General features: G+C 43.0%; 1 protein-coding gene and 1 pseudogene across 1 annotated transcript in view; both read left to right on the top strand.

Moving 5' to 3' along the window:
* Positions 1 to 4,897: 4,897 nt before the first annotated feature.
* The window catches only part of PARN (poly(A)-specific ribonuclease), a 141,252-nt gene continuing 124,692 nt past the window's right edge, over positions 4,898 to 21,457 (top strand). The window contains exons 1-7 of the mRNA XM_006894523.1: positions 4,898 to 4,916; positions 5,280 to 5,357; positions 7,677 to 7,756; positions 9,930 to 9,997; positions 10,082 to 10,163; positions 19,558 to 19,618; positions 20,784 to 20,949. Coding sequence (XP_006894585.1) covers positions 4,898 to 4,916; positions 5,280 to 5,357; positions 7,677 to 7,756; positions 9,930 to 9,997; positions 10,082 to 10,163; positions 19,558 to 19,618; positions 20,784 to 20,949 — 554 coding nt within the window. The remainder of the gene's footprint in view (positions 4,917 to 5,279; positions 5,358 to 7,676; positions 7,757 to 9,929; positions 9,998 to 10,081; positions 10,164 to 19,557; positions 19,619 to 20,783; positions 20,950 to 21,457) is intronic.
* LOC102846292 lies at positions 13,258 to 13,979 on the top strand (annotated as a pseudogene).

Here is a 21,457-nt window from a genome sequence, read left to right as displayed (position 1 = left end):
TGTTTCCAACTCCTTGCTATTGTGAACAAAGCCACGATAAACATAGGTGTGCATATATCTGCTTGGATGTCACTTATGGTCTCTTTGGTGTATATTCCCAGTAGTGGTACTGCTGGGTCAAATGTTATCTCTATTTGTAACTTTTTGAGAAAGTGCCATACCACCTTCCACAGTGGTTGCACCATTATCCTGTGCCAACTTTATTGGCTCTGACACACCTACCCACATAACCCCAGTCACTGAATCAGTCCATCTCATCGAGGGTCTTCCTCTTCTGCACTGTCCGTCCACCCTCTCAAAAAGGTTTAGTCCTTGGATATAATTCTGGAAAAGGTAGGAAAAATGAAAGATTGATCGGCATGATGATTACAACAGTGGGCTCAAACTGTCAGAGGTTCTGTAGATGGTGCAAGACGGGGCATGTGGGTTCCAAAATGTTGTTCACAGTGTGTTATGAGTTATAGTTGACTTGATAGCACTTTACAACAACAACAACAGCATTTGCCTGCAAAGAGCTCTGGTGACACAGTCCATAGGATTTTGTGCTGCTAATCCAAGGACGGTGACTTTCTCACAGTTGAAATCCACTAATTCCACCACAGAAGATGTGCAGTCTCCTTCTTCATGGCCTCCTCGCTGGAAAGTCACTATTAGTAAGTCTGACTCCGCTGGTGTAATGATAAATTGTTCAGCTAGCAGAAAGATCAGCATATGGAACCCATCAGCCATTCAGAAGGAGAAAGGCATGGCAGTCTCCTTCCATAAAGATTACAGTCTTGGAAACCCTGGACAGTTCTGCTCTATCTATTAGAGTTTCTATGAGTCAGAATCAACTTCATGGTCTTGTTGCTGGTGGATGGGTTTTTTGTTTGGTTGGTTGGTTTTTTCCAGCAGAGTAGACTTTCTTTATTCTTCTTCTTAATACATCATTGTACAGAAGTCTCTGTTCAAGGGATGGGATTAACTTTATAATCACCATGGGCAACACAGTTTCCCTAAGAATCTCTGCAATTTCCTTAAGAATTTAAGAGAACTGAGACTGTGTTAAGAAACCTCAGTCCTATTCCTCTTTAACTAGTTTTAGGAGGCCTAAAATATCACTCCAAAAGTTTCCATTTTGGAATGGAATTTATTGTCCCTGTTAAGGGGCTGCCAGCTACAGAAATCCCCTCATAATATTAATCAGTATGTGAACCCAATTACACATAAATCTTCAACTGCAAGGTTAGCGAGCATGTCTGAGTTTCTGGTTATCAGATATGTGAACTTAGAATAATTTTCTTTCAAACTTAAGCTGTCATGAGCTTAGTCAAACTTATGATTGTAGATAAGTGTTTCTCCACCGGACCAGCCTCCTGAAAGAACTGCCTCAAGGTGAATTTCATGTCTGGATATGGAGCAGGTCAGGTCACGATGGCTCCTTAAAGTACAGAGAATGACCAGCCTCTCGCTTGGTAAACTTTGTCTCCCTTTCCTAAATTGGTGAATGTTTTTTTGTTCCTTAAGTATTCCTTGTTTTCCTACTGATGGTCATTTTCTGGCTGTTTTCCATTTACCTCCCAACTTCCATAGGTACATGTAATTTTATATACTGGTTCCTTTATCTGAGATGATTCTCCAGAGTGAGAGGGGATACTTTCAAATCAAATCTGACTGGTACAGGAAGAGATTATCCCTCCTTCTCCAGCAAAGCATCTGGTTGATTCAAGCCACGCACTTCTGGGATTGCAGTTTAGCTTCTTGCCACTAAGCCACCACAGCTCAACTTTCATTCAGTCTTTTGCGTTTCTTAAGTTGAGTTGTCAAGAAAAACCGCAAGCAACAAAGGCTGGCAAGGTTGTGGTGAAACTGGAACCCTTATTCACTGTTGGTGGAACTGTAAAATGGTGCAACCACTGTGGAAGGCAGTGTAGCACTTTCTCAAAAAGTTTTGAATAGAGATAACATTTGACCCAGCAATTCCACTACTGGGAACATACCCTAAAGAGACCATAACTGACATCCAAGCAGATATATGCACACCCATGTTTATCGTGGCTTTGTTCACAATAGCAAGGCGTTGGAAACAATCTAAGTGCCCATCAACAAATGAATGGATAGAGAAGCTGTGGTATATTCACACAATGGAATACTATGCTGCATTGAAAAACAAGAAACTCATGCAATATTATTCAAAATGGGTGACTCTGGAGGACATTATGCTGAATGAAGTATCTTGGTCACAAAAGGACAAATACTGCATGGTGCTACTGTTGTAAAGCAGGACTGACATCGGGGGTGGGGGGGACTGAAAAAGTTGGGTTTAATAATGTATACTGCATTGAAGCAGATGAGGGAGAAAACTGTTTAAGAGGGACATGTGATTAGGTATTTTTGTTATGACAGGAGTCCAGAGTGAAGGCTGCATAGTGGAGTGGACCTGGGTGAGGTATTGTAAAACAATGAAAGAATTTTTCTTTTACTTTTCCAAGAGGGTAGTGTACTAGGGGGGAGGGTTGGGAGGGGAGAAAAGTGCAACAATGAATGAATGGAAATCCAAAGTCTCTGTAAATTTTCATTGAATTAATAATAAATTTTAAAAAAAGAGAGATTAGAAAAACCAGTGAAGTAGGTCAGATGGTAGGCTATTATTGACTCATGGACTTCAAAGACTGACAAGTCCAAGATTAACAGGTCACAGAGGCTGCAAAAGCTAGTCAATCCCAAGATTGGCAAGTAATACGGTCGGTAGGCCACTGGCTCAAGTTCAAAGACCTAGAGATCTGATGATGAACCTGGTGCAGGATACAGATGGAGCAGAAAGTCACAAAACTTTGCTGGGACATTTTTATCTGTCTACTGGCCACAGCCCTAAGAAACTTCTTTTAATTTATGAGATGCTAATAGCAGAGCCCATTCTGGAAAAGCCCATGCTCAAAGTAAATACACTCTATTGGATCACATCCTAACTGATAAATGAATGGAGAGTTGCTTCACTACAGTTGACATACAACCTTAACCATCATTTCGGCTCACTTTGCTGTGGTTGGTATTTTTGCATGTGCATACCACATACATTGGCGATTGATTATCAGACCCTCTTTGAGATGGATTGACACAGTTACTGCGACAATGCGATTAAGCACAGCAGAGATTGTGACACTGGCACAGGATGGGACAGTTTTGTTGTGCTGTACACAGTTGTATGAGGTAGAGCCGACTCAGTGGCACCTGAAAAACAACTGTTATTTAAATGACCTAATACATTTGTATAAAAGTTACATAGAAAATGAGAAAAGTCAAGAAAAAGACTTAAACATTTTGCCTTAAAGTTAAAATGTCTCCTTGCTAGATCGTTGTGGTAGTTTAACTTGTTTTAACTCTTAGAGAAGAAGGGTAACACCCATCAAAACTATTAAGTGCAGTTTTTAAAATGTAAAAATAGCACTTAGGGGAATTGAATCCAATAATACACATATTTGAGTTGAGAAATACTTATCATTACACCTAATTAATTACCTATACATAATTTCCCATTGTGTGTGAACAACAACAAAATGGACTTTTTGTGGCACCACCTCTCACTAGTCTAGAATCCTAATACTTCCTTTGAGCTAAAAGGATACTTTTTTTTTTAAGCAGAAAGTATAAATAGATTGTACTCAAAGATTATTTCTCTCAAACCTAAGAGGTGCAAATGTAGGGGAATGTGACAAATCAGGCCTTGAAGGGAATGTTACTGGTATTTATTTGGTGCTTCACAATTTACATCCATTCTCACAATTGATCTCAAACAGAACTCTACATAGTAGATGAGAAAATTGCGGTTAGCTATTTCGGTGCTAATAAATGACAGTGCCAGTGTTTGAAAGCAAATTCACAGTTAATGATTCTGTGAAAAGCCAAGGTGAATTCATGCACTCACTCCATGTGAGCGTCTATTAGAGTCAGCACTCTGCTAGTCTCTGGGGATCAACGGGCAAACCCCAGCATAAAATTCCATTAGGCGAGTCCGTGTCTGTTTTGCTTACCATAGTATTCCTAGTGGCGAAAGCAGTGGCTTTTCTCCATCAACTGTGTAATACGCTAAGTGTTTCCTAGTGCCAATTTTGATTCTTTCTCCTTTTCCCTATGTGTTAGCTCCCCGGGGAGCCTATTTTCTGTTCATCACTGTATCCCCTTAGCCCCTATCAGTGTGCCTGGTGTGTAAAAGTTGTTGTTGTGTACCACTGAGTGGAAACTGACCCCATAGCTGACCTTCCAGCGGGTTTTCAGAGGCTGTAAATCACATGGGAGGAGACTGCCTATCCTGCTGGATAGGCTGGTGGATTTGAACTGAGCACCTTTGGAGTTGCAGGGCAGCTTCTTAACCAGTAGGCCACCAGAGCTCACCAAAATCCACTGCCCTTGTGTCCATTCAGACGCATGCAGACTGTCCATCAAGTTTCCGAGGCTCTAAATCTTTCCCCATCTTTCTCTGGAGGAGGGGCTGGAGGACTGTCAAACTCACGTTGTCACCGGGACAACCCAACGAGATAAAAGTGTTGATGACTGAACGTCAGGGCAAGCATCTGTCACTCGTGATTGAATTCTAAGTGATCATGAGTTCACGTCTCCTTGTTCTGGTGCAACAGGCCCTGCCCCCTACTCCCCGCAACCTCCCTCGCCACTCCCCCACCACCCGGGTCTCAGCGAGGAGAGGCTCCAGCCTGGGCCCCGCCCCGGCCCTCAGGCCCCGCCCCGGCCCCGCCCCGCGGGGGCGGACGCAGCGCACGTGATACGCGCCGGCGTGCGCTGTTTCCGGAAGTCCCAGCCCCCGGCATCGTTTTCTGCGCTGCGGCCGCCGCTACCGCTGCCGTGGCTGCCGAGTTCTGCGGGTAGAACGGCCTGACGGGCCGGTTTCCGGCCACCCTGCAGAATGGAGATAATCAGAAGTAGTGCGTGTCCGCACGTGCACGTCCCCGCGTCCCCATCACCCTATCAGGCCCCAGGCCTCCTACCAGCCTGCTTGGCAAGGCCTGGGCAGAGGCAGCGGCTCGGGGCTTTACCTCCGTTGGCACGCGTGCCCTCCACGCTTTGCCTCTCTCTGGTCTGTTCTCCTTTTGAGATCTGGACCTTTTAAGGATTGTGCACCGCCCAGAGCCTTTTCTTCTCGGTCTATGTACCCTTTAGGATCGTCCCTTGGTCCTGTACATCCGTTGCGGCTTGTCCTCCAGCCCGTCAATCCTCCACTTTCCCTTAGGAGTGCTGGGGCAGGAAGCTAGGGTCTAGTTCTAAACTTCCTCTCGGTTTTTCTGCAGATTTTAAGAGTAATCTCCAGAAAGTGTACCAGGCCATAGAGGAGGCTGACTTCTTCGCCATCGATGGGGAGTTCTCAGGTATCCCTCGCTTGCAAGCTCCGTGCTAGCAGCTTGCATCGAATAATTACGGCTCCTCCTCCCGACCCTGCCTTCTCATGCTTCCAGGCTGGACCTAGCTGAGTTCGAATCCATGGGCAAGTTGCACGAACTCTAACATTTCTTCATCAACCTTTCTGAATCGTGGGGGGTGGGAAAATACTGTGGGCTTGTGACAGTTGCCTCTTTGAAGGTTGCTGCTAGAGTTGATGGAATTGATGTTGCTTCGGACAGTTGGACATCAGCTTGGCTGAAAAGTGTGAATTAAGACAGGCTTTTGTGAGAGTGAGAGTATTCCTTTAGGCATTGATGAAAGATGTTCACTGTCAGCCTTCAAAGAGGGGTGCTTTTATGTGCCACGTCTGAAAGTTAATTGCAGAGTTGTTTCCTTTTTTGGAGCAAGGGCTAATTTTTAGGTTAATGGAGTCAATAGGGTCAGCTTATGGACTTAAAAGTCTTCAGCTTTTTCTAAGGGAATCTATGTTGATCTTAATGTGATTGTTGGGCCCTGCAAGCAGATTCTAATTGAAGACAGCTCCCTGAACAGATGAGAATTTTCGCCAGAAATATTGGTCTCTCTGTCTTAGAAATGTCATTGTGGTGTAGATTTTACCTACTCTAAGCTGTTGATCAGAACTGGCTCAGTAACAATAATTACTTTGGGGTTATTGATGTTTGATGATGCATTAATTCTGTGGAAAGCAACCAAATAGAGATTATCACTTGCTCACTGCCATGGAGTGTAGGGAGGCCCTTGGGTTTCTGAGGCTGGAAATTAACAAGGGGAGGAGTCTGTCTGCCTGTCTTTCTGGAGCTGCTTGCTGGCGGCTTGGAATTTGGGGAGACATTTAGACTTTGAGTTAGCAGCACAACCAACTTGCTTCTGTCTATGCCATTTATAGAAACCAAAAATTCACTGCCATCAAATAGACTCTTGGCTGACCCACCCCTGTGCGTTTCTGAGGCTGTAAATCGCACAGGATGAGACTGCCTATCTTTCTCCCATGGGATGGCTAGTGGATTTGAACAGAGACAGTCATGGCATTTGAGTTAACAGTGTGACTTCTTACCTTCTATGCCATCAGCACTCCTGTTATTAGAGATTGTGATGAATGTGTTTTGAAACCCATTGGAGACCATGGAACTCTGCTCATTCTCTAATGGAAGCATTCACATCTTCAAATTCATCATTATAACATCGTGATTGGTTGTCAGTGAGATGAATGTATGTCTTAGTTATCTAGTGCTACTGTAATAGACATTTCTGTGGCTTTAACAGACGCGAATTTATGCTGTCATAGTTTAGAGTAACCAAGTCACTGTCAGCTTGTAACCACACCAAAGGATGGGGTAGAACTGACTTAGTTTCTGAAGCTGTAAATCTTTATGAAAGCAGATTGCCTCATCTTTATCCCTGGGAATGGCCGGTGGTTTCAAACTGCAGACTTTAAGATTGCTAGCCAAATGGTTTAACCACTACCCCACTGGGGCTCCCTTTAGGAGGATCTCAACAAAACTCAAACTCATTGCTATGAAGTCAAAACTGACACATTGCTGACCCTCCAGCAGGTGTTTAGAGGCTGTAAATTGCCTGGAAGGAGATTGCCCATTTCTCTCCCACAGAACAGCTGATAGATTCGAACACAAGAACAACAATCCTCCTCAAAAAAAAGATGAAAAAGAGATTGACTAAAACACTCACTATACTAATACTGTGTCATTGACAGACCAAAGAAAGCCTTTTACTAAATGGGCTTAGAGCTACATGTTCCCTGGTTCTATAATGGGTAACATATTGGCTTGCTAACTGGAAGGTTGACAGTTTGAATCTACTGGCCACGCCTTGGGAGAAAGATGGATAATCTTTTCTCCTGTAAAGATTTACAGCCTCAGAAGCTGTATGGCTAGTCACTATGAAACAATTTGATGGCACTATAAAGGTTAGGATTTATAACATTTAGAGGAGGACACAATTCATAGCAATGCTAATTTTGATAAAAGAGTAATTAGTCTTAATTAATGAAAACATGAAATGTATAGAGACACTGAATGGCTAAATCACATTTTTGCGTGTGTTTTTTTTTAAATTTTGATGAAAGTTTATAGAAAGGTTGGATTTTCATTCATTCTTTCATTAATTGTTTACATTGGTTTTGTATGCTGTGAGATTGAGTCTGATTCACAAGGACCCTAAGCAAATATGGGACAGTTAACATTTGTTAATAAGTTAAAGCTTATTAATAGTTTCAAAGAAATTTGATTAATGAGGATAATGAAAAGCTTTGATTACTTACCTTCTAGGAATCAGTGATGGGCCTTCAGTGACTGCGTTAACAAATGGTTTTGACACGCCAGAAGAAAGGTATCAAAAGCTTAAAAAGGCAAGTAGATGGAGTCGACACTCTTCTTTCCCATGATGAAGTCTCCAACTGTTGAATTATACGGAATCATTCAACTTAACTCATGAAGTTTTTTAAAGGCTATACCTCTTCCCCGATACCAACCAGGAAGTATTGGAATGATCCTTAAAATAACAATGAAGTTAATTATTTGCTGGGAAGCATTTTGAGGAGGACTTAGTATTTAATTTTTCCTTTGGAAGTGTGATGTGGCTGTTTAATTATTTAGACATAGATTTAATAAGGCCTTACTGGGAAAAAATGTTTAAGAAATACATGTCACTGTTGTTCTGGGCTTTCAAGTTGGAACTGACTCATAGCTGACCCTCTAGTGGATTTTTAGAGGCTGTAAATTTGTGTAGGAGGAGTTTGCCCATCTTTCTCTTACAGAGCAACTACTGGTAGATTTGAACTGCCTGCCTTTGGGTTGGCAGCACAGTTCCTTACAACTCAGCCACCAGAGAGCTCCCTAAGAAATGTATGTTGTTGTTGTTGTTATGTGCCGTCGAGTCGCCTGCGACTCATAGCGACCCTATGTACAACAGCCGCTCTGTCCTGTGCCAATCGCACTGTCTCTGACACTCCCATCCCAATTATCCCAGTCACTGAATCAATCCACCTCATAGAGGGCCTTCCTCTCCTGCACTGTCCCTCCACCCTCCCAAGCATGATGTCCCTCTCCAAGGACCGGTCTCTCCTCACAACATGTCCAAAGTATGTTAGACGGAGCCTCAGAATCCTTGCCTCCAAGGAGCCACCCGGTTTAACCCTTTCCAGGACAAATCTGTTTGTTTTCCTATCAGTTCATGGTATTCTCAATACTCTTCTCCAGCTCCACAGCTCAAAGGCATCAATTCTCCTTCTATCCTCCGTGGTCATTGTCCAACTCTCTGATGAATAACAAGTGATTGCAAAAACCATGGCCTGTATCAGACGCACCTTAGTCTCCAGAGAGACACCATTGCTCTTCAGCACTTTGGAGAGGTCCCTAACAGCAGACTTTCCCATGGCAATGCGCCTTTTAATTTCCTGGCTGCTGGTGCCAAGACTGTTGACTATGGAGCCAAGCAAACTAAAGCTGTGTACAATCTCAATCTCTTCACCATCCATCCTGATGCTGCCAATTGGTCCAGTGGTACATTATACATGTACAATGTATAATGCATCAATAATCAATGATTATTAGTATTAATAATAAATATCAACAACACTTAATCTGTGTTGTTGTAGAGCAACATCAGGGGGTCTGCTTGAAGTAAAAGCAAAAGACATTTACTGAGGGAGAGAGACAATCTGGAAAGGGAAACTGTCTAAATTCACAAAGTGAGATGGCTGTTCTGCTGGATAATGAATTAGAAAACATTCTTGAACAGCTGGAGTTAGAATTCAAAGTTACAGAGTCATAATTGGCCTGAAGATAATCTGGGGAGTTAAGTGTGAAAGTGAGGATTTAAGAGGAGTAGGTAGATAACAGAGAAGTGGGATGACATGATTAGTTAAGGGTACGTGCTCTTCCGTTTCTTATGTAAAGACAGTGTTAGGGCAGGTGTTTCTTCTGGTTACCTGCTGTAAATGTTGCTTTCTCAGTCGTGTCTGTTGTAAAAGGTTTGTTAGTAGTGCTGCTCATCAAGCCCTTTTAAGTACACGCTGTCACATCTTGGATCTGTTTGACCTCAGCAGAAAGGTCATTTGGGAACAGATCGTGGTATCCTGCACCTCTTAGATCTTGGGAAAGCAGTGTCTCTCTTAGGGTATATGATTAGATCAGCCTCAAAGTTAGAGGAGCTGCAGTTTGTTTTGGAGAGAAAGCAAATTTCCTAGATGCAGGAGACCTCACCTTCACAAAGCTGAAATGCCCAAGCTGTGTACCAAAGAGGCTTGTAGAAAAGGAAGCTTTTAAAATACAATGTGAATTCTAGGCTCATGTCACGACTTTATTAAAAAAAAAAAAGGAGTTAAGCCTCTACTTTCAAACTGCTCTATTTATACACACCAAATGCCTCTAATTTAAAACTCTTGTAATCTCTTCTAATTGGAAATATTCTGCCAAAGTCAGATCGAGTGAGTCTGAAATCCCACTCGACTGAAAATACTGTTGATTACATGCAAATAACAATGCAATATTGACCAATATAATCTTTTTTTCCTTTTTCAGCATTCCATGGACTTTTTGCTGTTTCAGTTTGGCCTTTGCGCTTTTAAGTATGACCACACGGATTCAAAGTAGGTGGTTTTAACAAGCATCGGAAATTCTTCCATCATCTCACAGTACAACCCCCCTGATGCTCTCTTTCTGTTTTCCTCTAGGTACATAACGAAGTCATTTAACTTCTACGTTTTCCCAAAACCCTTCAGTAGATCTTCACCAGATGTCAAATTTGTTTGTCAGGTTAGTAGCCCAATTGAGTTTTTTTGTTTTACAAGATACTCATAAAACAGCGTGGAAATTTGAACTAATTTCTTTGAGGAATTTAAATCAGACCTTATTTAAAGTTTGGTTCTTCCCACTGTCTTTGTAACTCCAGGTTTTGAGAAAATCATTTAGCTTCTCTGATGTTCAGTTTTAGGGTTGTACATTCATGGCATCCTAATGTCCCTCTTTAAATCAGAATGGATAGGGACCGTGAGACAGATGAGTGGGAATCAGAACATCAGCTGTATTGGACACATAGTGGAAGTCGAGACTACGCTTTGTCATGTAGTTCCATTTGAGAATCCTACTTGTTTACCCTTCAGTTCCACCACCACATTTGGGTTTGCAGGCTTCTCCCTCTCCGATCCTTGGTACATTTCCCTCTGGAAGAGCATGTTGTGCGTTTATGCTGTCCACAAATACAGAACCTACATTAAAAAACCCAAATCTGTTGCTGCAAAGTTAAATCAATTCTGTTGTGAGATGACCCTGATGTCTTAGTGGTTTAAAGGAGGCTTCCTGGTGCAAAATTAAGAAAATGAAAGGAATTTTGGTCTAGCAGCTAGTTTTCGTAAATGAGCAAATGATAGTTAAAAATCTTTACCCCTACAATTGTTGTGTTCCATTGAGTCAGAACCGACACATATCTGGCCTCTCATGGCTTTTAAGAGGCTTCAATTTCACGTGAGGAGACTGCCTGTCCTTCTCTCATGGAGCACATGGCAGATTTGAACCGTGTGCCTTCAAGTTTGCAGCTCAGATTCTTCCTGCTAGCCACCCGACTTCCCGACAGTTGTTGTTATATGCCGTTGAGTCATTTGCGACTCAGAGTGACCTTGTGTACAACAGCTCCGAACCCTGCTCTATCTTGAGCCAACCTCACTGTCTCTGACACAGCCACCCCCGTTACCCCAATCACTGAGTCAATCCTTCTCATCCAGAGTCTTCCTCTCTTGTAGTGTCCCTTCACCCTCCCAAGCATGACGTCCCTCTCCAAGGACTGGTCCCTACAGTTAAACCCCAGCTCTTTCCTAGTCACCTTGGTAGAAGGTACTTGGTCTGAGAAACAGCGCAGCATTTATAGACTCTCGCTGAGAGACTGGGCTCTGTTTGGAAATCGATATGGATGTGGTTGTGTAGTGTAAGTGCTACTGAGTCAACTGTGACTCACAGTATTGCTGTGACCAGCAGACTAGAACCTTATCTGATCCTGCATCATCCTCACAATCTGTGATGTGCTCCCTGGGTCAGTCCATCTATTTTTTACTCTGATCCTCTCCCTTTACCAGTATGACGTCTTTTTTCCCCAAGGAGTGGCCTCTGTTCACAACATGCTTTAAGTATATGAAACAAAATTTCCCCACCCTTACCTCTAAGGAGCACTCTGGTTACACTTCCTCCAGATTTACTTGTTCTTTTGGCAGCCTGTGGTCTGTTCAGTTTTCTTCTTTAGTCTTCCTTATGCATTGTCCAAGTGTTCAGATGCCTATGAAGCAGTATTGGGAGAAGAGATTTACTTAAAGTAGGTATGACTAGCCTTGGGCTAATTCAAGAAAAGCAGTGGTTGAGAATGAGACTTCTTAGGAAAGACGTTTTGTTCTAAAAACTAACTATGGTATTGGCTATTCCAGCACATGTCAACAGATAGACCCCGTGTGGCTACACCTGGAACATGTTCTAGTCATCAGCTACCCCTGCTTGCAAAAGAGAAAATAAATAGACTTGAAGACTGGCCAGAGACTAAATGTCTGAAATGGACAAAGGGCTAAATAAACTGTGGCTTGAGGTTGTGTGACTGCTAGAATCCTCTTAGTCTGGAAAAACAAAGGTGGAGGAAAGGCTTAGACTCATTACATAAGCTTGAATTGTAGAGATAAGTTACCTGTGTCTTGCAGTTCTTCCCTCCCACTTAGGGTGATTTTTGTTAAAATGCCAGGACTGCAGCAGGGTTGCATCTTGAAAGGGCACTGAATTCTAGAAACAACGAGTATCTGTCTAGCCAAAAGTGTTTTTGAAAAGCTCTTCATGTTAAAGTGTATAAGGTCTGAGGGTAAAGCAAGCTCGTATGTTCTTTGGTGAAGAAGCACTTGAATACACAGCTGCTCCCCCGCTGAGTGGGATGAGGAAGGGCGGGCTGACCACCCGGTACAAGGAAAGTCCTTGGTGTGTGGGCACAGCTGAAGAGGAGACTGAACGATCTGCTTCTGGAAAGGTGACAGCTGCCCGGAGTCCTGGGGTGTGCAGTTCTGCTGCGACCTACATGAGGGCGCTGTGAGTTGCGTTCCATTTGACAGCACTTGGTTGACGCGTGTGCACTTGGGAAAAATCAGAGCTTCAGCGCTGTCTCAGTTTCTGTTGAGTTGATTCTCACTCGTGGTGAGCCCGTGCGTGTCAGAGTAGAACTGTCCATGGTTGGGTTTTTAGTAGCTGATTTTCAGATGGGGACTACGAGAACTTTCTTCAGAAGTGCCTCTGCATGGGCTTGAACCACCAACCTTACCAATAGCATCCAAGTTTTAGCTTCTTTGCATACCCAGCATTTCTGTTACTGCTATATAGTTGAAAGATGAATTTCCTTTCTCATTTTCCCTCTCCCCCAGGCCTACTCCCTTCCCATTTCCTGTCTTTTGTCTGGTGTTTGTGTTCCCTTAGGTAGACATTAAATGCATACACACATATGTGCACACGTGTATATTCATGCACATATACGTGTGTACACGCTTGTGTACATACCTGTATACATCATTGAAGCTTTTCTTTACGTGGAATTAAAATGTTTTTATTTTGTATAACTTAGGTTTTCCACTCATGAATTATTTTCTTATTACATAGCATGGATATGTAAAATTTATTTTATCAGCCCCTTCTTTGGGATCAAGAGTTTCCAGTGGCTCCCTATTAAAAACAGTCCTGTCGGTCTCTGGTCTCCGGTGCATTCCCCGATGGACGAGGTCTGGGAGCTCCCCAAGCTTACCTTTGAACTCTCCCTGCTTTGAACAAGGCCCCCAGGCCTTCACTTATGATCTCCAGGCCTTTGTGGATTTAGATGACCCAGCTAGCCAGACAAATCATGTTTCCGGTGAAGGTCAAAGTGAAAAATCAGAGTTGGAGATGGCCAAGGCCCGGAACCAACTGGATGCTGTTCTGCAGTGTCTGCTGGAGAAGAGTCACATGGACGGAGCGTCTAGATGAGGAAGCTGGGAAGACACCCTCAGACGCCCACAATAAGGACTGCTCCATCTCAGTCACTGGAAAACGGCCATCTGCCCGCTTCCCCCACCAGCGGCTAAGAAGAGGAGGGAGATGGATGATGCGCTGGCCGAGGGAGGGCCCCAGCGTTCCATCACGTATGTGATCAAGCTGTTTGACCGGAGTGTGGATTTGGCCCAGTTCAGTGAGAACACACTGCTCTACCCAATCTGCCGTGCCTGGATGCGCAACAGCCCCTCAGCCTGGGAGCGTGAACACTCACCCACTTTGCCCCTACCTCCACTACCTGAAGATGAGGAACAGTCAGAGCTTACCAGTAGCAAGAGTCGGGATGTATACAAACTGCCTCCACCTGTGGCCCCTGGAGATGCCTGCAGGTCCCGCAACCCATCCCCCCTGCAGCCTGAGACCCAGGGCACCACAGAAGATGAGCCCTCGGAATCTGAACTTTCATCCTCCACGCTCATTTTCTGTAACATGCAGCTCTGGAAATGCATTTGCCAGAGGTGGAAGGAAGCATCTCAGCAGAACCAGCTCCGTTACTCAGAAAGAAGGAAGATCCTCCGGGAGATGTATGAGTGACGGTGATTTGCCTCCCTTCATAACCCCTATAAAATAATCCCCTCTACCTTGAAAAAAAAAGCAACCCCCCAAAAACAGTCCTGTCGTTTCTATCTGTGTACAGTCGCCTGTTTTGCTATCTGAGTATTTCTGGAGGATGGATTTCCTAGAAATGGAATTGTTAAGTTGCAGCACATGGCACTTTTAAAATTTTGGTTGTGTTGTTGTTAGGTGCTGCTGAGTTGAGCACTACTCATAGCAACCCTACAAGCAACAGATCTGAACCCTACCCTTTCCTGTGCCATCCTCACCAGTTCTGATATGTTTGAGCCTGTTGTTACAGTCACTGTGGAACTTTAACATCTTGTTGAGTGTCTGTGCCTCCACCTTTCCAAGTATGACGTCTTCTTCCAAAGACTGACTGCTCCTAACCAGTTACCCAAAGTATGGGAGACGAAGCTTCGCCATCCTTGCCTCCATACAGCCTTCTGGTTTCATTTTCTCCGAAACATACTTGTTTGTTCTCTAGTCTGTGGCTTATTAAGTACTCTTCTCCGATGCCATAACTCAAAGAAATTGATTCTTCTTCTGTCATCCTTATGCATGGACCAGCTTTCTGCTGTATAGCAAGTAATTGAAAAGATCATGGCTTGAATAAAGTGCACCTTAGTCTTTACACTAACATCCATGCTCTTTAGCACTTTGGAGAAGTCCTTGGCAGTCAGTTTTCCAACTGCAACACATCTTCTGATCTCTTGTCTGCTGATCCCAAGGATGCTGATTGTGGATTCAAGCCAAAGTTGTTGATGACTTCAATATTTTCTCCATCTATCATGTTGTTGCCAGTGGGCCCAGTGGTGAAGATTTTTGCTTTCTTGTTGTTGAAATGGAATCCATATTAAAGGCGGCAGTCCTTTTTTTTTTTTATATATTTTTTTTTTAATTATTATTTTATTATTTTTGTGTGAGTGTACCGTCAAATCAGATCTGACTGGTACAGGAGGAGATTGTTCCTCCTTCCCCGGCAGAGCATCTGGTGGATTCGAACCGTGCGCCTCTGGGATTGTAGTTGCAGCTCCTTGCCACTAGGCCACCAGAGCTCCCCGAAGGCGGCAGTCCTTGATCTTCTGCAGCAAGTTTGTCAAGTCCTCTTTACTTTCAGCTAGCAAGTATGTGTCATGTATAATGCAGGTGGTTGATGAGGCTTCCCGTAACCCTGACACTGCATTCTTCTTCATGCTATCACTTGAATCTTGGAAATAGTACCTTCAGGACAAATCAAAGGTACTGGAGGGTTGTTGTTAGGAGCGGTTAGTCACCTTTGACACGTGCACTGAATGTATGACATTGAACAAAAAAGAAATGTAGCTAGAGTGCTCCTCAGTAGCAAAGACTGTTTGGGCATGTTTGGGTAGAGTGTTCTCTACCTTGTCCTAGCTGTCATCAGTCTACTCCCTGCCTCTTTGGGTTTGCCTTTTCTAGACCATTGTTCAACGCTGTTGAGTTGACTGGGATTCATGGTGACCTTATGAAGAACAGGTCTGAGCTTTGCCCTGGCTGCTGCCATCCCCACCATCTCTGATAGAGACTTGAGCCCACTGATAGTGGACATAAGTGGAATCATACAGCATACAACCTTTTCTGCCGGGATTCTGTTACTGAGCATACTGTTTCCAGGTTCCTCCATGTGGTAGCAGGAATCAGTACTTAATTCTATTTTAATTTTAATTAGTACTTACTTCTATTTTATGAATAATCCTCATTTGTATGGTATGTGCCCTTTTGTTTTTCCATTCTTTGATCTATGTGGATTGTGTCCATGTTGCTGATATTTTGAATGGTGCTGCTATGCATATTGATAGCAAGTTCTTGTTTGAATCCCTTTTTTCAGTTCTAATGGGTAGGGATATATTTAGGAGTGGAATTGCTAGGTCCTATAGAACAATCTTCTGGTACAAATTTTTACTGGAGAAAGAAAATGAGAATGTCCTGGAGACTAGTGGCAGAAGGGCAGAAGTGCCTTTCCACCCCCCTTTTCAGTCAGCCCCGTGTTCTCATACACTGTGCCAGCCGAGTTTCCGCCCTGGTGCCCGTCAGTCTGGACTGTTAGTTGGTGTGGAAGTTCAGTCTGTATAGGGGCCTCTATGAAGAACCAGATGAAATGATTTAGGTGCCTAGGCTTCTAATGTCTGGCTTAAAGCAAGTTGTTGTTAGGTGTCATCAAGCCGAGTGTGACTCATTGCAACCTTATGAACCCTTTCCTGTTCTGTTCCATCTTTACATTTCCTCTTCCTGACATGCTAGAACCCACTGCAGCAGTCACCGTGTCAATCCAAGTTGGAAATGAAAAATAGCTATTGTAATGATAAGGAGACCTGGCACAAATGCTACCTGAAGGGTCATCAGTTCAAACCCACCAGCCCTTCTGCAGGAGAAAGAGAAAACAATCTGCCTCTATAAAGATGGCAACCTCGGACACCCCGTGGCCAGTTCTGCCTGTCCTGTAGATCAACGTGAGCTGGAATTGATGGCAAGGAGTTAACAGTGAAGTTTCCAGCTCTGCTTGATTGGCATAAGAACTTCATGATGTTTTCCATGCTGGGGAACCATAATTTAAAACTCTACTAACATGTTTTGACATTATGTTTTGGCATGGCCTAAGCTATAAATGAATGCATAGGTATGAGATACTTAAAAAGTACAACTTAACTGTGAATTTTTCTCTATTTTGATCTTGAAATTACTGTGTAGAACATTGAATTAAGATGTTAGGTTTTCAAAATCTAATGTGAGGTAAATGTTGATACTTTTATAAAATGAACTCATGGAACGTAAACAGAGAATTGTTGTTAAGTGCAGTTGAGTTGTAGACAACTCATATCAACCCTATGAACGAAAGACCTGGATACTTGTATAATGTTCATCGTTTCTCTAAGTTCATAGAGTTTCTGGAGGCAAGCTATTTTGGAAGTGGATGTCACTCCTGCTTCCAAGCTTGTTTTAACCAAACACTGTCCACCATGGGTAACCATTAACGCATTTGACAACCACGAATTCCTTTGTACAGCAAATGATCAGACCAGTGCTATACCACTTAGAAGAATGTATACATAAATGTATCTTTTTATCCCTCTTGTTTATAGTCTCCTCATTAGAACTTTGGATACATTGTTAGGAGAGGCTATTCCTTAGAACATCATGCTTGGGAAGCTGGAGGGTCAGTGAAAGAGAAAGGCCCTCAAGAGACAGACTGACACAGTGATTGCGGCAATGGGCTCAAGGTTGTCAGAGATGATGAGGACGGCACAGGAGGGGACAGGGTTCAGGTTTGTTGTTCGTAGGGTCTCTGTGAGTCGTACTCGACTCAGTAGTACCTAACAACAACAACAAAAAGTTAGGAGAGATGGGAGCTGTGGGAGCAGAGTTTGTAGAGAGCTGTCCAAAGGCTATGTCTCTGTGGCGGTTGGAATCCACTAGCAGTTTTGTGTGAGAGAGATGGGAAATCTCTTTCTGTGTAATTCACAGCCTTGGAAAACCATTGGAGGGTCAACTATGAGTTGGTTTTGACTTTATGAAAAGTAAGTTTCGTTTCAGTACTAAAAGGAGCAGCAGTGGTATAGTGGATAGTTTATTGCAATGCTAACTGAGAGTTTGGCAGTTCAAGTCCACCAGTCTACTGTTAAGATTCCCAGCCTTAGAGACTTGAAAGAAAGTTGCTGTGAGTCGAATCTGACTTAACACCTCTAGGTCGGTGCAGGAAGGGGCATGGTATGTTACATGTCAGGCTGCTGCTAGCTGACAGGGTGAGAGTTCAAATCTTCCAGGTGCTTCGTGGAAGAAAGATGGGATGGTGTCACCAATAAAGATTTTATAGCTTTGGAAACTTAACAGAGGGTTGCTTTGAGACAGAATTGACTGGACAGCAGTAGATACAGTGTTTGGGTTTTAACTAGAATAGGAAGGAGCCCTGGTGGTGCAGTGGTTAAGTAGTGCTCAACTGCTAACCAGAAGGTATCTGATATCCAGAAAATAGATGTAACTCTCCACTTCTATGAAGATTACAGCCTTACAAGCCCCATGGGGCAGTTCTTCTGTGTGTTATAAGATTACTGTGAGTCGCAGTGAACATAGTGGTGACAGAAAGTAGTTATAGTCAGAATAGCAGTCTGCTTATTGGGAGAATGTCTGTTCACCCAGCGGGTTTTTTCTTAAAACATTGTGAAACATGGTAAAGGCTTACACTCAGTTATTGTGCTTAGAGGTTTATGGCAGCCCAGCATTGAGCAAGCCTGTTGGTGCAGTTTTTCCAATAGCATGTGCTCACTTCATATCTCTGTGTCACAGTTTGGTAATTTTCTTAATATTTCCAACTTTTAACTAATGCTACTATGCCCTTAATAGACTACAGTGTAGTATAAACATGATTTTGGAAAAAAACCCCCCAAAAACAACATGATTTTTATAGGTACTAGGAAATGGAAAAATTGGTGAGACCTGCTTTATTGTGATCTTGCTTTATTGTGTGGTCTGGAAATAAACCTTCGTTATTATTGTTGTTGTTGTTATGTGCCATCGAGTCGCCTGCAACTCATAGCAATCCTATGAAGCCTGCCCTGCCCTGAGCCAGTCTCACTGACTTGGACACAACAACACCCATTGCCCCAGCCATCTCACCTGGGGTCTTCCTCTCCTGCACTATCGCTCCACCCTTGATGTCCTTCTCTGAGGACTGGTCCCCTCCTGGCCACATGCCCGAAGTATGAGAGATGGAGCTTCAGAATCCTAGCCTCCAGGGAGAAACTTGGCTTCACCCTCTCTTTTCTTGGAGGTCTGTGATTCATTCAAAACTCTTCTCCAGCCGCACAAGTCAAAGACATTCTTCTTCTGTCATCCGTAGTCCAGCTCTCTGATCCTACATTGCCTTAGGAATTCCTATGCTTGCTTGTTATTTCTTTTATTTGTAATAGCTTTCTTCTTAAAAAAAAGTTATGTGAGTGAAAGCTTATGAAGCAAGTTGATTTTTCATTCAACTATTCATACAGGATTTTTTTCTTTTTTTTTAGTTCTTTTTTCTTTTTAAGACATTGATTTTAGTTTGTTGGTACAGGAGACTTACTGATTGGGGGAACAGCACTGCAAGGCGCCGGTGGCAGCTGACCAGAAGAATTTTCTCCTCATATATGCATTTCGTTTTATAATATCAACCCAGAATGTAGTCTGACCACTTCCTCCCTGTAATTCTCATTTCCTTTACTCTTTCTACCCCTTCCTGCTTTCTGGGCTTTACCTGTGGACAAATGCTGTTCCTTTTACCACATGTGATTGGTTATTCTAAGAAGTGTTATTTGTCAGCTTACAAACTTGTCTGTTGTTTGTCTGAGTTGAACCATGTGTCTGAATTGTGTTCCAGGTTCAAAAGGTGGCTTGCATTTATTTTATAAGCTTTCACAGATTTTTTTTAATAAATTAATGGGCTTTACTGGACATTGCTGGAGTAGAAGTCTGTTCTGTCTGGCATGCTCAGTGACTCCTTTGCTTCGGTTCACACATCTAACCACTCATGTCACTGAGAAGGTATATTCTGTTCCTTTCTTTTCAGAGCTCAAGCATTGACTTTCTAGCAAGTCAAGGATTCGATTTCAATAAAGTTTTTCGCAATGGTAAGGTTATGTGACTTATCTTAAACACTTGTTGTTGGGAACGTTCAAAGCCACATATCAGTTCCACAGTTTGTGCATGTCCAGTTCAGCAGAATTTATTACATTCTTGGTCAGTCATTCTCACTCTCATTTTCAGAGTTTTCCTCCCCGTTTAACAAACTCACTGGCCACCAATGGCCCCCTGTTTGATCTTTTGAGTTACTGCTATTACTTTGATCCCATAGTTCTTCAAAGAGCGTAAAGCTCAAAGCAGACATTTTTTACTAGTTATGCTAAATTATGACTAGGTTTGAAGAAGACTTTGGGAATGTTGTTGGTGATCTCACGACCGTAATTTCAGAGGGCCATCCAGCCTCCATGGGCCCAGAAAGTTTGGAATCCATAAGAATTAGATCTTTTTAAAAAAGTTTTATTTTATGTGCAACAATGAATGAATGGAAATCCAAGTTCTTTATAAACTTTCATTAAAATATAAAAAAAAAATTTTATTTTGTGGTTTAAAATAAACACAGCAGAACACACACAATGTAGTGACAGTGGTACATTTTTCGAGTTGTCTAACTGTTCTCACCCCTTTTTTTTTTTTTAGTTTCTTTCTAACATGAATACTCTGGTGTTTAGTAAGAGCTGAGCTTTGACTGAAGTTTTTCCACATTCCTTGCAAGCATAGGCTTTTCACTAGTATGGATTCTCTGATGATTGTGTAGGTTGGTTTTCTTTGGGAAAGCTCCCAGCATGATATTGGCATAAACTCCCTGCCCCTAAGATTCCTCTTTTAGCTTTGGAGCTGCTCCTGTCACTTTGATGGATCCCTTATGTTGTTGTTGGTGTCTGTTGAGTTGAGGATGACTCATAGCAACTCTATTAACAACAGAATGGAACCCCATCCTAACCTGTGCCGTCATCATGGTCCCCAACACACTCAAGTTCATTGTTATTTTCACTGTATCTTTCTGTCTCATTGAGGGTTGTCGAGGGTTGTCGTCACTTTTCCAGGTCCTCAGATCCTATAATGCTCAAAGCTCAAAACCGTCATGTCTTAATAATTTAACTAAACGCTGGCTTTAAGAAGACTGGGGGAAAAAAAACTGGGGGAGATCTTAGAGAACTTGAAGTTCTCAGATGGTTACTTCTGTTAATGCATTCTTTTTAAAATTGCGTTTAGGAATTCCATATTTAAACCAGGAAGAAGAGAGACAGTTACGAGAGCAGTACGACGAAAAGCGCTTACAGTCCAGTGGTGCTGGAGCTCTGTCCTTTGTGTCTCCTAACACTTCAAAGTGCCCTCTGATGATTCCCGAGGATCAGAAGAAGTTTATTGACCAAGTCGTGTAAGTTCCTAAACTGAAGCCAAGTGTGGCGTGACTTTTACATCCCAGACTGTTAGCAGTTCCACAAACTACACGTATGGAAGGGAGCGCTGCTGACCTAATGGTAAGAAGTGGCGCTGCAGTCCCAAAGGCACATGGTTCACATCCACTAGCTGCTCCACCAGAGAAGGGTGGGCAGTCTCCTCCTATGCGATTAACGACTTCTGAAAACCCGCTGGAGAGCCAGCTATGAGCTGGTTCTGACTGAATGGCAAACAGCAATAACATACATAAGGCAGTAAGGGCTTTTGGGTGACAGGGTAGCTGTGGCTGATCTGAATCTGTGTAACAGTGATTATTTGTTGCGCATCTCTAGGCCAGAGACTCTCGGGAAGTGGGCAGATCTCTGCATGGATCAGGGGTCTGAGGGCCCTGCCCAGCTTCCCTGAAGGCAGAGGAATGAAACAGACCCATCTAGACTGTAACACAACCAAATTGGTTTTTCTCTTGCAGTAACGTTTCTTCTGAC

The sequence above is a fragment of the Elephantulus edwardii genome, unplaced genomic scaffold, assembly GCF_000299155.1.
Source record: "Elephantulus edwardii isolate Elephantulus edwardi_28Jun2011 unplaced genomic scaffold, EleEdw1.0 scaffold00145, whole genome shotgun sequence".
NCBI classification, from domain to species: domain Eukaryota; kingdom Metazoa; phylum Chordata; class Mammalia; order Macroscelidea; family Macroscelididae; genus Elephantulus; species Elephantulus edwardii.
This window is presented reverse-complemented; position numbering and strand designations above follow the sequence as displayed.